General features: G+C 41.8%; 1 protein-coding gene across 1 annotated transcript; it reads right to left on the bottom strand.

Annotated features, from left to right (window-relative positions):
* Nucleotides 1-4,021: 4,021 nt before the first annotated feature.
* LOC133917130 (uncharacterized) lies at nucleotides 4,022-11,492 on the bottom strand. Its single transcript, XM_062361122.1, has 9 exons — nucleotides 11,325-11,492; nucleotides 10,513-10,710; nucleotides 10,260-10,382; nucleotides 10,038-10,075; nucleotides 9,764-9,938; nucleotides 5,829-8,993; nucleotides 5,595-5,704; nucleotides 4,696-4,939; nucleotides 4,022-4,500 (listed from the first exon to the last, which is right to left on the bottom strand). Exons 1-8 carry the CDS (start codon nucleotides 11,406-11,408, stop codon nucleotides 4,744-4,746), a joined length of 4,089 nt encoding a protein of 1,362 aa, XP_062217106.1. The 5' UTR covers nucleotides 11,409-11,492; the 3' UTR covers nucleotides 4,022-4,500; nucleotides 4,696-4,743.
* Between the last annotated feature and the right edge of the window lie 8,788 nt (nucleotides 11,493-20,280).

Genomic DNA, 20,280 nt, shown 5'->3' on the forward strand with positions numbered 1-20,280 from the left:
GTCCACGATCATGGACATACGAAGGCATGGTCATGCTTGAATAGACTCTGGGTGCGTATGTTTTGGTGAGTGAGTGTGTGGACTAGATGTCCGTGTGATGAGGTTTCTAGCTTAATCCGTCAAAAGCTGTGTGGTACTAGAGGTACATCAGATGTGATGATAGGGACTGCGGAGTGAGGTATAGCCACTCTCAAGATCGAAAACCCTATAGATATAGTTTGTTACCAGGTTACCTTGTTTTAAACTGTTGTAAAAGCTTTCTTACCAGGTTACTTTGTTTTAAACTATTTCAAAAGATTTGTTACCAGGTTACCTTATCTTTGTTTCAAAAGATTAACAGTAGAGAATATAATTGGATACCTGTATAAAATCTGCTTTACGCTTAAAAATATACGGTAAAGCCTTATCCTTGAATTACCCTATTTATGCATCTATCAATACCTTAAAATAGTATAAGGCTTGCTGAGTACCTTCCGTACTCACTCTTGTTGTTATTCATATGAGAAAGCTGATGCCAACTTCACTGGAAATGAAGGCGAGAATGAAGAGTAATCTTAGAGGTCGCGTTCGCACCCGAGTTGCCTGTAGCATTAGGTTGCATCGTGCTGTAGACTCTTCTGTTTGGTTGGTCTACTGTGGATCCTTATCCACCAGATCATCTTTTGCATCGTTCAAGTAATTATTTTATTTTATTTTATTCAAAGTATATATTTGATTCATTCTGTTGAATTCTGTGTGTATCAGCTACTTAATCCAAGGACTGATACAGGAGACACATGGGAATCTAAGGTCGGGGTACTGATAATGGACAATGTATTTCCTTTGTCTTCTTTGTCAAAGTGTCATTCCCGGCGGCTTCAATAAGAATAGAGAGTCCTTTTATGTATATTTCTTCATGTTTTAGCGTATCGTACATCCATACTCTGTCCATCTTTAACTTCAACCATAAAATTAGATATATAAATGAATTAATTAATAAGAACATGATAATTAAACAAGATTTAAAAAATAGAAAAAATGGGTATGTTATAATTATAATATGTCTACGTAATTGAATCTACGTTAGCACAAATTTATGACTCAAAACAATGTGGATTTATGACTCTCTCTCCCTCTACATCTAGGTCTAGATCAAAAAATCTCCATTCATGATAAAACCTCTAGAGACTAAAAAAACATCAAATTGAAGGTATATTTTTTAAATATAATGTTAGAATCATGTGAGTCTACACAATTGAATTAACATTGTCACAAATTTTAGCTAATTCGAGAATCTAAATGGCTAAAACTATGAGCATCTCTAGATCATATTCAAACCCTAAATAAGCCTTAAATCTAAATATAGATTTCAAAAAGATGCTAGTAAGGAATGAGATACTCTTACCTTAGATGGTTGCTTCAAGGAATTCAAAAACAAAACATTCCCCTTTGTTTTCAAATTTCGCGGTCACCTTTGAGTTGTACTGTTAGAACATAGTGAGCTCTGTCTGAATAGAGCTCCCCGTGGACAGGGACTATTTATAGAGATATTAGCACATGTTGCTCACATAATGAACCGCTTCTAAAAATATCTCCATTATAACAGACGTTTCACATAAATAACCACATGTGGAGTTCCTTAAGTGAATTGCCTATGATTATAGAGCTATTTTTATAGGCAGTTCACATAAGAAACTGCCTGTGAAAATTAGTTTATACAGATGGCCAGCAACCGCACGACGCCCTAGCCTATTACTCAGACGATTTGTCATATGAACCGCCTGTGAAAAAGAAGACTATATGTCTTTAAAATAGCTTTTGTAGTAGTGATTATTTATCCAAATCTAATATGTTTTCACCCTATCGGGAGCTAATTGGGTTTTGAGATGGTGGAGTATGGTAGTGAGAAAAAGGCTAAAAGAGTACGAATGGTATGTTAAATCAGAATACAATACATAACTTTTAAATTTAAACAACTACTTAATATCAACTGCTATTACATATGATATATTGCTAACTTTTTTGCAAAAAATAAATTAGGTGCATGTCCCAAGGTGTGGCCGCCACTGGCACGTATGCATCTCTGCGTGCTTCTTGATCTAGCGATCCATGAGCGACGTGCACCGTGCAGTTGCTTGACGCTGCATGAATCGATCGATCCACCATGTCTGTCTGTCTCATGGTCGGACGTACGTGCGTCTCCTCCCGTCGTCAACAGCTGGGCAGCGACGCCTTGTCTAGTGATCGGTCTGCATGCTTGCTACCTTCCCAGCCCTAGCCGCCAAATCCGAGAGTAATCTCGAGAGGCACTACCTCCTTGTTGCTTACCTCCAATGTCTGGATTCCTAGGGAGCTGTATGCATGGGCCATGGTGCACGTTCACTGATTCATCCTCCTCCTCCTCTTGATGGGTCATTCTGGCCGACTATTCAGGATCACTGCCACTTCTTCTTCACCTCCTCTGCTTTTTTAACTAGCGTCCTGCTCCGATCCTTTTTAATTTGTCTGCATGATCCATGCATTGCGTTCCTGTAATCTTTTCGAAGAAAAAAAGAAGATTAGGTTTTCTGAGATAAAAGCTGAGCAAGATCTTATAGCGAAGAAGAATTTGAAATGGTGATTTGCGCTCTGAATTCGATCCTTCTTAATTACAGTTTCCGCCCCCCCCCCCCCCCCAAAATAAAATAAATTGCATTATGTTTTTGTTCATCATGGATATCCATCACAGTTAGCTTCGAAAATGAAAATATCGAATGGATAAATCAACAAGAAATAGGTTAGTAATCTTTCTGCTCAACTGTGCTTCTACAAATTTCTATCTTGTCTTATCCGTATGTATTCTTCAGAATCAACGTGTCTAGCTTGTTCTTGCTGGGCGACGCGATCATCCAATATACTGTTCATGACGCTGTACATCATTTACTATATATATCCCCTGCGACTGCGACTGCGAGAGCCATTGTTATCAAGAACCAGGAACCATTCATATGTGCACCTTAATCGTATCTATCTTCCTTGGCATTTTCTCCAGCTTTTGTCCTTTGCGAATGTAGTTTCTATGTGTATCAGTTGCGCCATTATTTGGAATCCGATGTTATTTACAACCAAAGAGGGCGTGAGAGTGCACACGGCAGTAACGAGAGAGCGCGCAGACAAGCTGGAGGGAACACTGGAATTCTTTGGCTGTTTGCATGCAGATCGATGGAAGGCCATTTGACGGAGGAACCCTGCTGTCCCTGTCCCCCTGGCCACCTTACATGCCCTACGATTTCAGGGACGATCCATCCAAGTTCCGAGGAGATCGATCGCAAAATCAGATGATGATGATACGATCCATTACACGCCATCCTCTGAATCAACCCCCTGTAGGTTGTCTGCTAGCTGTAATTAGACTTTTTTTGTTTCTCTTCTCTTAATTAATTTAGGCAGAACGCTGGCCATTGCCCGCAAAAAAGATACTCAGGCCAAGCCAGCCATTTGTTCTCTGTCACTCTCTCCAGCTGAGAGAGATGATCCATGCATGCAAGACTTTTGTTGGTTTCCTTGGCAGAACGTAAAGTGAAGCGAGTGATCCAAGGGGTGCAGATTGCAGAGCTCTCCTTCTGGACCACCAATGGGATCACTAACCATGCCTATTATCTTTCAGCCTTTCAGGTGATGATCGTATAATCGCATGGCGAAGAAGTTGGCTGCACGATTGCCTATGAAGATCATCTAGAAATAAACCCCCATTCCCCAGGCACGTTTTGCAAGGCTACAAGTGGACGTGGATGATGCAGCCTTGCCTGGGAGATGTGAATGGCTCACCTGATCACTTCTTAAAAGCAATTTACATCGGTTGTCATGTCCTACTTGGACAAATGGAGCACATGAAGAACCACCATGTGTTCTGGATCCTTCGCTCTCTACTTACGAAAAGGATTAAGATTGGATCAGATCATGCGATCCGTATCAGGTGCAACAAGTGCTTAACAGCAACTTCATTATTACGCATACTCGCATTCGCTGTAAAAATAGTCAGTCAGGAACAAAAGGCAGGGGGTAACATCTGAAAGAAGGGGTAGCAAACTCTCTTAATATTGTACACATCAAATTACAACAATGTATAGTAGAGAGTGTAATGACTGTACTACTAACTAAGCCTCTTCACTGGTCTCACAAAAACAACTAAACGGAGGGTGATCCGAGTAACCATATGAACAACTAACAATCACCCTCCCAGTCAATTCAAAAACTGGTGTACCAGATAAAACACATCGCATTACGGAATAACAATCAATGGGTTAAAATGGGATCATCACAATGAGGGGATCATCATAGCGCATCCTGAAGGGATAGTCACAGGCTCACAGTTCACCGCATCACGGAGACCTTTAGTGTCCTGGTGCGCATCCTCCAGCACCAGCTAGCAAGTATAGTGCACATCACGTCTAGCTCTGCACTGGCTTCTTCTCACATGATAATCTGACATAAATGTCATATTGTCACCGCACGGACATAACAAGGCTTGATGATGTCCATCTGTGAAACCAGAAGGTTGTTAACACTAGCCGTAACAACCGGGATGAAAAGAGGTATCTGAGCACCGAAGTACAAGATGGGATCCTTTTCATAGCAATTTTGAAACAGTTTAACCAGAAATGTTGGCGCATACGTCCAAATTATCACCCATAATTGGCTGCGCCCAACCAGTGTGGTGAGGAATAGACGCAGTACCTATGTTGTCAATCTCATGTTTATGGCAGGCAATACTTCTGCATCACGCTAAAACCATCGCCCTTTCTTGGCAGCTTTAAGCTCCATCACTAATCGTTCCCTCTGAGCCTCTACCTCTGCATACTGCAAGCTCATGTTCAGTAACCGTTCCTTCATATCTCTTAGTTCTCCTTCCAGTTGCACAATCCTGTCGGTGTTACCCACCTTGCCATCTCCACCAGCAGATTGCCCCCCGGGCATAGGACTGTAGATGAGAAGGGAAAAAAGTTGTCAACTTCTTAGTTAAAGGCCGATGACAAATATAGGACTAGCACTTGTGGACTCTGTTCTCCAAGTTCAGTAGTATGGATAATATCCCAAACCAATAAGATGAAATACTATTGCACAATAGTGGTAGTTAACTGACTTCAACATTTCTGTTAGCTACTAATGTATAATCCAACTTTAACACATGACGCTAAGCTCAATTGAGTTTCTCCTTCTTGCGATATGCAGATAGGGTGAGAACTAAGAACATATGGAAATGCATAACAGATTACACAAGTTTATATCAGACAGAAAATAAATGCACTCGTATATGAACTCCATAAGAAAAATATGGCTCTCTACTGGCACACCACCACTACATACACAACCTATTAAACTTATATATATATTGTAGGACGCAGTTGCCTTGCAGGATTGCCAAATTTCAATTTCAGTATAAAGGTAAAGTGAAAATTCCATACAAAGGAAAGGCATACTTTCTGGACGCGTACTTGCCAATGCTTTGGTTGATTCTAGTCTTCTAGACTGGCTCATTAGTCATAATGAAAACATAACAGAACAGCTACTTACACCATTTCTATGTATAGTGAACATCTCATAGGACACATTTAGGTTTGTAATGGAAGGGGTACCTCTTTTGCTGAGACCTGTACATCTTATTTTCCTCCAACGCCTCTGCAAGCTTGGTTTCCAGTAATTGAATTTTTGACTGAATGGCTGCCTGATTATCTCCTCCAACCTCCTACAAATACAAAGAAAATACAAGGCACAATCAAACAGGAACAACAATAAGGAGGGATTGCTTGATCATCACAGTAAGTACTTTATATGGTGTTAGGAACATAATATCGTAACATATGGCTAACCTGCTTTCCAAGGTTCTCTTCTTTAATGTGGGACATTTGCTCGTAACCCTTTTCCATAAGTTGAATTCTCCCTTTGAGATCCTCATTTTCCTGCTCGAGAGATTGTATCTTCCGCTGGTACTCGCTATTTGATCTCTTGGTCCTACTAAGTTCATTCTTTAGTTCTGCTTCATGTACATGCGATGCTTCCGATGCTGATAGATCACTCTCCAACCTCACGAGCTTTGCCTGCATAGCTATTCTGCTTCGTCTTTCTTCTTCACCATTTTTCAAAGTCTCCTGCATTTCAGAAACTTTATCTATTAGCATAGCCTTCTGTGCTTTCAGTTCTTCACATTCCTCAGTCATCGAACGCAGAACCTCCTCCAATTTTCCTTTTTCAAACTTAGCCTCATCAAGAGAACTCTGAAGTTTGAAAACTTCATCTTGAAGATTCATTATTTTCTGGACCTGCAGTTTCAGACCAGATATTTCTTCCAGCATTTGCTGTTTCTCATAATCACTGGATTTAAACTTCAATTCTAGTTCATTAGAAGTCTTCCTTAACATATCTTCATTGGATTTAGCAGCTTCCATCAACCTTTTCATATGTTCAGCATCGGCTGTCAACATTTCCTCACTCTGTTTGGAGGCATTAAGGGAATCAACCAACCCTTTAATTTTACTTTTGGACTCCTTACGAAGGTCTTCCAATTCAGACTCATAATGTCTTAATTGTGCACTGACATCTTGGAGATTGGCCTCAAGTTTAGCCTTGTCTGCTCGCAGGACAGATACCTCTCGAATGGCATCCAGTGTGGCATTTTCTCGCTCCTCGTATGTGGAGGAGACCTGTGCAGTGAGGCTGATGACCTCCCTCTCAAGATTCTCCACTTCAAGGGTCTTTTCGTTCTCGATCTTATTTAGCAAGAAATGCGCACGATTTATTCTTTCTTCTTGTTCCATGTGCTCCTGGAATATACTCTCCAGTTCTGACAATAAATATTGCTCTTTAGAAGAAAAGTCCTTCTGTAGTGAAGAAAGCTTTGCCTCAAGGAATTCCACTGTTTTGCTAAAATCAAAGTTCCTTTTTTTTGACTCATCCAGTTCCTGCTCTTTTTGCGTAAGATGACCATGCAATTCCAACCTCTGCTTCTTCAGATCAGCAGCTAGATTCTGAAGAGAACTGCACTCTTCAATAAGGCTCTCAACTGTAGATTGTAGTTTAGAATTAGATCTTCTCAGAACTTCAGAATCATCCTGTGCTTCTGACAATCTTCTTTGAGCTTCTTGTTGTTTCTGCTTAAATTCGAGCCTTTGAGTTTCCATCTCTGATTGCTGCCGCTCTACTTTATCTTTGAGATTGATGATAAGTGATCTGGAGTCATGCATCTGCAGCTCACTTGACTCCTTTTCATTCGTCAGATAATTCAGTTGAGCTTCCAGTCCAGATATCCGTTCTGACAACTCTATGTTTTCCTGTTCCAGCTCCGATATATGAAACTCTAGTTCAGCTTTGCAGCTCTCTAGCTCAATTATGTTTTTCTCAAGAACCTTATTTGCCAAAACATGGGAATCTATACTGCTGGAAAGCACAAGGATATCTTGCCGCACTTCATCCAAGCATTTTGAAGTAATGCTGCTTTCTTTAAGTGATGCAGACAGGCGTTCCTCAAGCTGACTCTTCTCTGCCTGAATTTCAGAAATAAGATCTTCCATTTCAACTTTGGAACTCCGCAGGCTATCATTTTCCTGTAGTTGTAGTTCAAACCTAGCCTTCAGCAAATCTCTCTCAGGTTCAGTATCCTCTAGATCTGCTCTTCGAGATTGGTATTTTCTTGTACCACCAGATTCGCCAACTTCCAGTTCTATAGAATGGAAACCGTCAATCTTCTTTCTCAGCTCAGATAACTCAAGATTTCTTTGTTCTAGATCCTCTTGGCTTTTTCGGAACTTTTCTTCTAGCTCACAGGTTTCAGACTGAAAATTTAGCAGCTTCAGCTCAAGGTCAGCACATTTTCTCTTTAATTCGTCTGCATTAGACGTTGATGTATCCTTTACCCTAAGTTCCTCCTCCAATTGACGTATCTGTGATGTAAGCTTTTCAAATTGCAGCTCATTGTTGTTTGAAATACGAGGAACCGGCCCTCTTATCAGCCCACTTTCTTTCAGCTTATATATAAGCTCCAAATTTTCATCTGTTAGTTCAGAACAGTCCTTATCAAGCTCTTGTACTTTAGCCCTTAAAATTTCATTTTCTTTTTCTAATTCAAGATAAACGGCATTGGAACCCGCACCACCTGCATTTCCAATGTTGAGAACACGATCCAATTTCTCCCTCAGCATTGTGATTTCATCCTCTTTCATTGACAGTTTCCTAGCCCACTCCGTGTCCTCTTTGACTAACAACCCATTTTCAGGATCAGCAGTCTCCTTGACCTTAGAACTCTTAGATATTTCTACTCTCTGTTCTTCTATGGTCTCTTCCAGTTCTTGAAGAATAGAAACAAGCTCTATATTTGCCTCTTGAGTCTTGTTTAGTTGTACAGTTAAGTTTGCATTTGATTCTTTCAGAAATTTCACCTCCTCTTCAAGTTCCTTCTGCAGGTCTATCCAGTCCGCACGTTTAGGGGTTCCTGTAATTGTTTGTTGTGTGTTTACATCTTGTAGTGATGACTTTAATTCTTCAATTTCGTGCCTATAGGAATCTCGTTCAGCTTGTGCAGCAGACAGTTCAACTGCTAGCTCAGCCTGTAGCTTTGATTTTTCAGAACATTCTTTCTTCAGCATCCCTAGATCAGCCTTCAGTTTGCGAGAATGTCGTTCCCACATTTTTGCCTCGTCACGGAGTTCTTCGATTGTTTCTTCGGCAGCTTCAAGAAGATCTTTAGATGAGTCAGATGTCCCTATCGATAACTGACCAAGGACATTTGCAAATGCTTTTGGAGTATTCCCTTGCAGCACATTTGGACCTGATGCCCGAGAGCTGAAAGAGGAATTGTTGGATCTAAATCCATCATCACCGCAGCCAGCACTAACATAACTAACGTAAGAACTCGCAGAATCCTGCTTTCCCGCATGAAGTCCTCCATTAGAGTTGTCTCTAGGAGAGAAGTTTGTTCTGTCTACAGTACTATCTCCAGAATTAGAACTCCGGTGGGACCCTGACGCTGAGAAACTTGTTTCCTGGAGGGGGGGGGGGGGACAAGGAATCGGCATGAAGACACAATACTTTGATAGAGCATGAAATATAACCAAAGCAATTGTCGCTTGGTGATTGTGAAATCGCAGTCTATATGAAAATGTATCCACATTTGTGGAGCTTGCTAGAGTTGCCACACAAAAAAATATCTTTACTACTTAAAAGGCTTTTAGTGGTGGTGGTGATGATTATGTAGATTCACCCACTTCCACCTTGGAGGATCTTCTGTGGATTGATATGTATATGCAGGTCATGTGTCATGGAGGAACCTCTGTGGCGGATAGACCATCTGCACATAGTTGTACTCATGTGGTTTCTAGAATGACTTTTGTGGCCTGCTGATCGGTAGCAAACTTTATATATGTAATTTCCAGATTTATGAATAGGTCACAGAAAATAGAGTTTATAACTTGCAGTAGCTTTTATGCGAGATCCAGACCATCTGGCAATTAGTAAAACATTAAATATTTTGGCTATTGGGTTGCAGAAAAAGATCCGTATATGGGTCTTTCTCTCATTTCCTTCCAAGGCACGGCATTCAAATCAAAATGGGGTGTTCTACTTCTAACTTAATGAAGTAGCTTGATTGCACAGAGGTGGAACCCATAGCATTGACACCTACGTGTTCTGCTGTAATATATCTAATTAACAATTTAGTGAAAATGTGATAGATATTGAGGCATCAGTCGAATGACAAGTCAGGATGGAGGGAAAAAAACTTGGGACAGAGCAAATTGCTCTAAACAGTGCATACCCTGTTTCCAGGTTCATCTTGACAAGTAGCTCCAGCTGAATGATTTTCTGATGAAGAACGGACATCCCTGTTGAACATACTACCAGAGCCATCTGACCTGTTGTCCACATCGTCATTGGTTGGACTACGGTCCTCAATATGGGGAGACATGTCCTTCCATGATGATCTCACACCACTGCATAGAAATGGTAGAATATCAAAATTCAAGGTTTAGAGGAAGTAAAAACGAATAGAATTTCCCAAGAATGAAGTACTGAAGTTTCAGTTTAGTTACCTCAACCTAGACTTTGTGCCAAGACATTGAACCTTAAGCTGCACAGGAGGAAAAAAAAGGATGTTAACATAAGAAGAAAGCATACCATTGTGATGTGCTGCTTAGTAGCAAGTATGAAACAGGCACTAGATGTCACAGGCAGTGGGAAGGGGGAAAAAGAGCAGCATTCTTATGGATGTGCAAATCATGTAAGAAGGAAAAGGTATAAACTACTCAACTTACCTGTAAAACTGTTCCAGAGTTGCATCTCTTCAATGGCAAAGAGAGAGCAGTTGGATCCACTAAATTCAAAAAATTAGCCAGATTTAGGAAGATCTCCCCAAGAATACCAGTTTTTATTGATCCCTGCAACATGAGAGTTGTCGGTAGCAGCAACAGGAATAGGATAGACTAGTTCACATTTAGATGAAGGTAAGCCTTAGATTGAAACAGAAACTCAATGTCAAAGCATAGCTAATCTGGTAAATATCGATACCACGGAAACAACAATCTTGTACTGGCACTCTTCAAATCCTTTCGAGACTTCGTCCTTGGAAAACCATATTGGTTCCAATATGGTGTCAGGCCATTGGCATATTCCACTTCTAGAAGCTACTTTACTGGACTTGGCAATTGTTTTTCCAGAATCCACTGAGACTATTGAAAGGAAGAGCCTGTCTGATACTGCAGGGACCTGCAAACAGAAATCGATCAGCGAAATAATGAAGCATACATACAGCAGAAAATGCAGCTCAAATTAGAACGCATTATTATACCAAGCCACCAACCAACAAAGAGCTGATCGTTTTAAGAGGGACAAGAGTGCAACTCATGAAATAAATTTAGAACGAAAAACTCAGAAATCCATGAGTTGGCTGAATCGCAAGAAAAAATTGTCCATTTGCATCACATCTCAATATGGTCGCATTACCAAACGAGGTGACAAGTGCAATTGCATATGAGGAACTAAAATTTACCCTTTCTTTTAGTACTGAATTGAGGTTTCACGGTATGGTGTACAACTAAAATGAAGTCATATATAAGATTGATTATGATCCCACATTAATGTATGTGAGTCTTCGTCTCATGAAGGAGTCCCAGATGAAGCAAACAAGGCAGCGATTACTTCCAGAAGATGGTGTTAGAAACGCAAAGTTGACAAATTTTGCTACTTGCACGGACATTCTCTCGGACTGACCGGAACGGGAGGAATCGAATCCCCACAGCCGCAGGCAGCTTACAGCATCAAGCACAGGGGCAGGAAGCGGAAGGTAGAGGGAGGGAGGGAGGGAGAGGAATCTGTCTGACCTGGACGGCGCGGAAGTTGGAGAACCTGAAGTCGAAGCGCTCGCCGACCCGGTCCGTCGACCGGTGGCGGTGCAGCTTGAACATCCCCTCGCTCCTCTCTCTCCCGGTATCTCCACCGCTGGCAGCCGGAATCTACTGCCCCAACTCCAACTCCTCCTCAGCGCAACCCCCCCCCCCCCCCAGATCGCGAGCTCCTGCCGCTGTTACTGACCTGTGCCGTACGGCGCAAATCATTGCGCGGTACTGTGCAGCAAAAGGGGAGGAATCTTAGGAAGCGGAGAAGCCATCCACCTTGCTCTCACCTCGCCTGGAGCTGGGCTGGGGGAAAAGGCAGGCCTTTTGGTCGCGAGATTTCTGAAGGCGATTCCGCTTGTCCACTTCGCTGCGCTGCGCTGCGCTGCAAGGGCAAGGAAATGGCAATGGCATTCTGCCGCCCGCCCGCCCGCCTGGAAGCCAGCCAGCCAGCAGCAGCAACGCACGCCGGGGCCGGCTTGCTTGTCTCGTGCGGTTTTTACCAGCTCGTTACTGCACGCTGATGGTTTTCTTCTCGTCCTGTGCACTAACTGGTACTGCTGTTAACCGAGAGAGATTAGATTAGTAGATGAGCAGTAGCATCAACGCAACGCAATGCAGGAGACGAGAAGAGAAGCGGTTGGTGAGAGACACCGACCGACTGATTTGGATGGCTGTTGTTGGATTGCAGGCAAACAACTAAAAGGGCTGGGCTGCCCCGTCGTTGGCTGGGTGTCCGGCATTGGGGCCACAGTGTTAGGGCCGGGCCCACCTGTGCATAGAGAGTGGCAGCCCATGGGCCGGATTGAAGCCCAAGCTAGCCACAGCAAGCAGTACCAGAGGAGTCCAGCAACTATGGGACACGCACAGTGACGGGTCCAGCATTTTTAATTTGAGTGTACATGCCAGTTAGGCTCGTGCTCAAGCGTGTAGCCACGTGTGTCTCACCTTGCTCATGCCCGTGCCGCCGCCGTATCCCGCCTAGCTCGAGCCCACGCTGGCACTGCCCTCTAAGCTTCTATACAATTAGTTGCAACGAGCTGGGGTTACCACATGGGTAGTCAGCACAATCAAGTGTTTAAATGGCTAACTTTACTAAAGAGCGTAATTGTTTGTTCAAATTAGTTGGATTGCATATGGATGTGTTAACTCCATGTCAAGCTAGTTGGCAGTTGATTGCAAAAACTCTATGCAAATAAGGTGATGTGAGCCACTCGCACTCACCGATGAAGACATAGCGATGCCTGCGCTTGGTGTCTTGGACACCAGCAGGGTCCAGACCCACGTGCCGCCTTGCTGCTGTCGTGCCGCTCCCCACGTAGTCGGAGCCCAAGCCGCTACCATAGCCCACGTAGCTAGTGCCCACGCCGTTGTCCTCGTAGCTAGCACCTACCCCACTATCGTCATGCCCGATGGTCCCGTCCTCTATATCGATGTTAAGCCGGTTCTAGGTTTGTTGGAGTCGTCGAGGTGGAGCCGTCAGGACTGGGAGCCGATGCCGACCCGTCATGTTCGTGTTTGGGCTTGAGGAATGGGAGCCGACATGAGCCTTAGGCTGTCGGATCAGATCGTTGGCCAGTGGGTGGCCTGACGGGATGTTGCATGTGGGCAATTGGGCCACATCTGCCCGTATGAGTTTTGCTTGTTTGCTCGTTACCTACTACTTGATACATATTAGTATATACTAAATTTTTGCATAAAAATTTATGTATACATCTGTACACCCATGATCTCACATAAAATTGCCCTTGCCCCTAATAGGCATCCAAACATAAGTAGAAATAGGAAACAGACTCTTATTTCCTCCTCTTCTTCCTCGCCCTCTGGATTCTCTTCTACCCCTCCCTAATGTTAATATATCTCTGATCGACGGCCTCAAGTACGAAGTTCTCCATGGATGCGTCATGCTTCACAGTGCTCATCCCCCGCTTAGATCTGGTCGCCATGGAATGGGTCCTGCGAAATGCGCTCGATGGGATGGGGGCTCTTTCGTTGCCGTTGAAAGGGGATCCGACAGACGATAGTCGCCGTTTACACCATTGCACCCAACAGCTCTTTTGCACCAAAATTTTCCCCTACACAAATAAGTATATCCAAGGAAACCCAAAACAATTGTTATCCATGGGCCGCTTACCTACAATTGCACGGTACGTAGTGGGCTTACAAGCGCAACTCACTCAGTTTTACCTACGGTAGTTGGTTGCCCAGCTGCCAATCAAACAACTCTTTCTCCTCTTATTTCCCATGCTCTCGTATGAAATGAATATTCTAAACACGTCATTTGACGTCACAAAACATGTGTTTGATTGACGCCTCACCAACCTAGTTTTTTTCTTTTTCTTTTTTTTTAAAGGAACCTAGCTTAACAGTAGATAGTAGCTAGATCGGCAGACGATGGAGCCAAATTAAGCCCCTGCTTTAGTTATATTTTCACTGTTACTGCTGACGCATCCTCCATCTCGATCCAATTAACGAATTGAATCAGCTCCCGTCGTCACTTGTAGCTTAACCAATTCCATCCGTCGTCACTCTGCATAGGCCTCATTATCCTGTACCTGGAATTTTACCCGGCCCCAATATAGCTAATGTCGATCAGAATTACAATTCAGATCCACTTTAATTTTTGCCAACTTTCTCTGACTATGTATAGATGATCACATCAGCACATACAGGCAGCTAGACGCGAAAAATATTTCTAGATACATACAGGCTATATAACTAGCTTAGCACACGTACATATATACTCTTGGGCTCTTGGCTAACGTACAGAGCAGTCAATCTTGAAAAGAAAAAGTTTATATTGCCTCCCTCAACTATTATTCGAGTTTGTTTATCCTCTCCGAACCGTAAACTAGATGTCTCACCTCCTCTAACTATTCAAACCGGTACAATTTACCTTCTTAATTGATTTTTTATGGTAGTTTCATCCTATAACTATTCAAACCGACTCTGCCTTGCACCAAATTGAAGGTATGATTCAATACTTTGAGCAGTATAGAAATGAAGGATATGCATCTAGTTTGAATATTGCCAAAGATCTTGCATCAGAAATGGGTGTTGAACCATCGTTTCCAGTAAAACGTCGGGCTCTTAGGAAGAAACAATTTGATGAAATTGATTGCAATGAAGAAATAATGCAAGCTGAGAAGGCCTTCGAAGTTAATTACTTTTTGGTCATGGTTGATATGGCAATAACTTCATTGAAAAATAGATTTGAAGGACTCCAAGTGTTTCAAGGTATATTCGAGTTTTTACTGAGTTCAAACGTCTTGAAATCACTGAATAATATTGAACTAACAGATTGCTGCACTAAATTTGCAAAAACTTTCTATCTACATGGTTCATCTGATGTGGAGTTAAATGATCTAATATCTGAATTAAGGGTTATGCAATTGACTTTGCCGGATAGAACAATGTCTGTTATGGAGATTTTTGAATTTGTTAGAGAAGTGGACTGCTATCCTAATATTTCTATTGCTTATCGAATCTTATTTACTATACCTGTGACTGTGGCATCGGCTGAAAGAAGCTTTTCAAAGTTGAAGTTATTGAAGAACTATTTGAGGTCAGTAATGTCTCAAGAAAGGCTAACTGGTTTGGCGACCTTATATATTGAGAAGAATTTGCTAGATGAGATTGATATTGATACCATCATTAGTGACTTCGCTTTTGTAAATGTTAGAAGAAATTGTTTTAGATGATCTCCACAGGTAAAATTACATTCATATGCTATTTTACTTTGTAAGCTTAGCTATATTTATTGTCTCTAACATGTATAATTATATTCTTATATTTGTTTTAGATCTATGATAAGCTGGCTTGTATTTTCAAGTTAGATGATGGAGTCGTGATTGCTAATCTTGGTGCTAAAAAATAAGGAGACTTGACTCAGAAGTATGTCTTTATTTTACCCTATCATATAATCATATACTCATATATCTCGTCTGCATCTTATTTTATTTGTTTATGTTATTATGTATTGGGGTATGATATTTTTTTATATGATACATGTAAATGCTATTTTTTTGATATATATAATATAACATTATTGTTTTGAGCTACTGTACTGTATAAATATTTCGAAATTTATATTTAATGGGGCCCCATTTTTAATCTCGCCCCAGGCCACCGAAATGTCAGGTCCGGCCCTGTTTCCCATCCGAGCTTGTGTGAGGCCATCGTCGAGCTGCCTCCTCCGCCGCCTTTCTTCTCCATCGTCGGCTGCCCTGGTGCATCCCTGAGCTAAGCCTAACCACGAATGAGTTTCACTGCCTCCATGGGCCCTCTTTTCGCGCTCCACGCCGATCTTCCGCGCCATTTGGCTGGTTTCGGCATAATTCCAGTGAACGTGCCGTCATCTATGCGCTATGCCGAGCCGCCCTTCTCTCTCTCTCCCTCAATGCCCCTATCTCTGTTTGGCTGACGCGCAGAACCCGCTGTGCCACCTCAATGTTCTTTGACTCGGTTGAAACTGAGTTATCATCATGTAGGATGAAACTACTATTCAAACTATCTTAGGGAGGAAAAACAAACAATTTCAATTGTTACGGAAGCCTCCATATCTGGTTTTTCAGTTTAGGAGAAAAATCGGAGAAGGCAATATATACTTTTTCCTCTTAAAAAATATCTGCATATATTTGGGCCTTGTCCAATGGGCTATCGCCCCACAAGCACAAGACAGGACAAGCCCAGCATATGTTGCTTTCGTTTGCTTTTGCCCGCTGATCCGCGCATCAGTTCGACAGAGGAAATGGATCAGACATTTCGATCGGCGAACCAAGAAAAAAAAAAATAAAGGGACCATGCATGCCATTGCCGCTGCATGGCCTCCCGCCTCCTGGAGCGAGGGATTCCTTCTCCTCCTCCATTTCCATCTCCAAACCACGCGAGCCAACAATCTTTCTTTTTACCTAACAAACACATGTATGACCGCGCGCACCAAAATTCTGGAATATAATATGCATGCACACATAGTGCCATGCCATCAAATATTAGTTGCAAATGAGATATCCGTTACAAAGATGCAAGCATCAAACTCTCGTCATCAGATCATCATCCCATCTAAACGTAACTGTGCAGGTTTTGCCACTGCGTAAGGGATTTTATGTAAAAGGCGCCGGGCCTAAATGCGGCCATGCAGACACTAAAACTGATGGATCCATCCATCCAGCAAATTAACTCTGCATCTATCTACCCTTACCTGGGCCAAAATACAAAAATAGATAACATATCAGATCATATTTAAAAAATAGATAATATAATATCGTATTTGCAAATATGGCATGTGCATGCGGCGTCTCATTCATCGAATAAGGGTTTTTGGTACATCATGCACTGAAAAAGATCAAATCCGGGTGTTTTCGGCACCTCATATACCAAATACGGCACTGTGCACCGTATTTAGCACATGAGGTGTCAAAAACGCATTATATTCGGCATATAAGATGCTGAATACGATACATAGCAACATATAAAGCATATCATATACCGAATACAACCGGGTCCTGCGGCGTTGTGGTTTGAGCCTCATGCTAAGGGGAACGGAAGCATGGTAAGGGGAACGGAAGCATGTATCGAATACGGTGCACAATATTTTATTCGACATATAAGGTGCCGAAGACACCTGAGTTCGTCCTTTTTTGGTGCACGGGTATTGAAAATCCATATTTGATGAATGAGGTGTTGAATACACATGCTATATTTCTAAATACAATATCATATTATTTATTTTTTAAATATGATCCGATATATTATCTATTTTTAGATTTTTACCACCGCAGTTTGGCTATTAGATATCTAAATAAGTAGTGATGGAACTGAACATATATAATATATCGTACGCAATATAATGATGGGTCAAGGCGCCATATGTGTAGCTGCTAGGCTTTAGAAAAGAGGGAAAATAAGTTCTGAATGAACTGCTCTGTCTGTCCAGATGCATAGGGCCGGGGCTACATGCAGTCAAGCAGTAGCAACTGCGTGGATCAGAGCGCTTCAAACGCTGGTGGTAGCTAACGGTCTATATATTAGCGTCCAATCTCCAATAGTGGTTCATTCGCGCGCGTTCAGGTTTTATTTTGCGACATGATGATCAATGCGTTGATTTTTGCAAGTCATGATATGTTCAATCACGGAGCTAGATTGAATATCGATCTCTCACTGGATCAGAAATCTGCGGAGGTTGTGATCGTAGGTTGGACGTGCATGCATGTCCAGTTGAATAGCTTTAATTTCCGACAGTAAACCATCGGCAGCTGGGCTAGTGTCCTTGTCTCCTTGCATTGGTAGGATGACGCCCCAGGTGATCCGTTATTGTCAAATGTCACTTGTTGGCTAAAGGTTTTTCTAGAAAAGTAACAACAGTAGTTACAGTAATTCATCTAATCATGTTATATAACACACAGGCCAGGTACCAACTGTTCACACATGTGTGGCGCGCTGGCTGTCACGCCGCGTATCTAGTGTGTCCCAACCGGTCTCTCCCTTTCTATCTCTTGGTATTTGTTTCTATAAACCGACTATTATGTTAAAAAAAAATGATATGGCGGTATATGTAACATATGGTTTCTTAATTAAATTGTCGCGTGAGATTATTCTGTGATCATGGTCTCCAAGCTAGTCGCTTATGCGCCTACTTGCTTCTGCTTTCGCTCTAGCTGCCCCCCCCCCCCCACAAGTAGGAGGACGTCGAGGCCGTGTGCCTCGAGCGGGAGGTCTCATGCACCTTTGCCCTCACCGATGAAGCCACCATCATCGCTCTCCACGCTTAGACTGTCTCTGTCCTCAACATCAAGGCATTGGTTTATCTTAGCCTCAATCTAGTCTCTCCCAACTACACCAAGTGATGCAGCCTCCAACTCGTTACCCTCGGCAAATATGCCCTCTCAGATCATGTGTGTAAGACTCCAAACCTGGGATCTATTATGCCTCCTATATCAACTTCTAGATTAAGTAGCTGATACGTATAGTATAATAATTATGGTATCATAGTCAAACTTGGTACATAAGGCATTAAGTTTCAGAGTATAAAATGTTTACGAATCATAAGTTATATTACAAACTTGACCTAACGGCCAACAAAACACAACATCCGAATAGTTTTACACTTTGCAGAGGTTGTACATTGTACCCACACGATATGCACAGCCTCCGAATCATTGCAAGCGGAGGAGCGAATCATACCGAGACACTTTAATCATTTTTTCTATCAGGCTTTTCTACGATACACCCCAAGCACCAGAGACCTTGACCGAATGCCAAGCCCCTTTTTTAAGCCTTTGGTTGGTTCTTGAAATATTCAAATAGAGAGAGAGAGATGGTCACTTGACCCCTCGTTTCTCTCAACCTCCTAGTATGATGCCCAACCCAGTTCAGTGAAAAAAAGTCAAGTCCTACCCATAACATGATGTATGATTATACGGGGGTGGCTAAGCCTGACGGCGTAATGACTCGATCCTTAAACGATCAGGATATGTATCTTCTTGCAATGAATACCACAAGGTAATTTAAACCCCTAAGAGCATCCTCGACCGGATCCCTCGGGTTCCTAATACTTCCTGCACAGCACTAACAAAACACCGGTGGTTCTACAAACGCGACTACGATCAATACCGAACTATACTAGAGAAGAATCAAATAACACCAAATACAAAGCTAAATGGATATGGATACTACAATATGATAGATAGGTAGATCTCGAATTTAGATGAATTTCAATAAAAAGAATTGCCGAAATCGGAGCTAGAACAGAGAAGTTACGACTTCCGGAAGATATAATATAAAATTAAGAGTTAATTACACAAAACTACAAGTGTTGTGCCATTTATAACACAGAACTACAAATATCGTGTCTAAGTAACACAAAATTATAAGTATTGTGTACTAATTTCACACGAAACCTATTTTTAATTAAATTCACCCAAAAATGGTCTTATGTTTCTTAAAAAATCCTAAAACTTTTTGTACGTGTTCCATAATTTATATGCAACCCATTTTAATTGTATTCACCCAAAAAGCTTTTGTAGAATTTAAACTAAAATTCTCCAAAAGACTACTTTTATAACTCCTAATAAATGTCAGGACCTCAAATAAAATCCCAAAAATACGGAAAATTATACAAAGAAAAATATTTTTTCACCATATAGCCTAGTGCTGGAAGTAATTTTATAAATTATTCTATCATATAAGAAGAATATTAGTGAAATTTCCATATTTTTGGGATTTTATTTGATGCCTTAACAATCGTTAGGAGTTACAAAAGTAGCTTTTTTGGAGAATTTTAGTTTAAATTCTATACATGTTTTTTTTTGGGTGAATCCAATTAAAATGGGTTTCACATAGATTATGGAACACGTAAAAAATTCTAGGATTTTTGAAGAAATATAAGACCATTTTTTGGGTGAATCTAATTAAAATTAGGTTTTGTGTAAAATTAGTGCACAATACTTGTAGTTTTATGTTACCAGACACAATACTTGTAGTTTTGTATTACAAATGGCACAACACTTGTAATTTTGTATAATTCACTCTAAAATTAAATAAAAAATGAAATGGTATTGTTCATAGATGGGGCTCATTAGTGGAACCCACTGAACAGTAATCGGGGCCCACTGAACAGCAACCGGTGGGACCCACATGCAAAGTACTCGGTGGGACCCACATGCACAGTACTCGGTTGGGCCGAATGGGCTCAGATTGGGCAAGGCCTGGGCCTGGGCCACACCATGTTGGGCTGCACGGTATCCAGTCCAATCGGGTCGGCCCGGTTGGTTTGCGGCTGTGGGAGCTGGGTCGACCCACTGGGGTACATCCTTCTAGTGGCTGGGCTGGCTTGGCAGGCCTACTGCTATCGGGCCTGAAAGGACAATGATGTCGTTAGAGGGGAGGTGAATAGGCGATTTTATAAAAATTTGTCCCCTTTTATCGTTGGCCTAAACTTACAGCG

This window comes from Phragmites australis, chromosome 4, assembly GCF_958298935.1.
Source record: "Phragmites australis chromosome 4, lpPhrAust1.1, whole genome shotgun sequence".
NCBI classification, from domain to species: Eukaryota; Viridiplantae; Streptophyta; class Magnoliopsida; order Poales; family Poaceae; genus Phragmites; species Phragmites australis.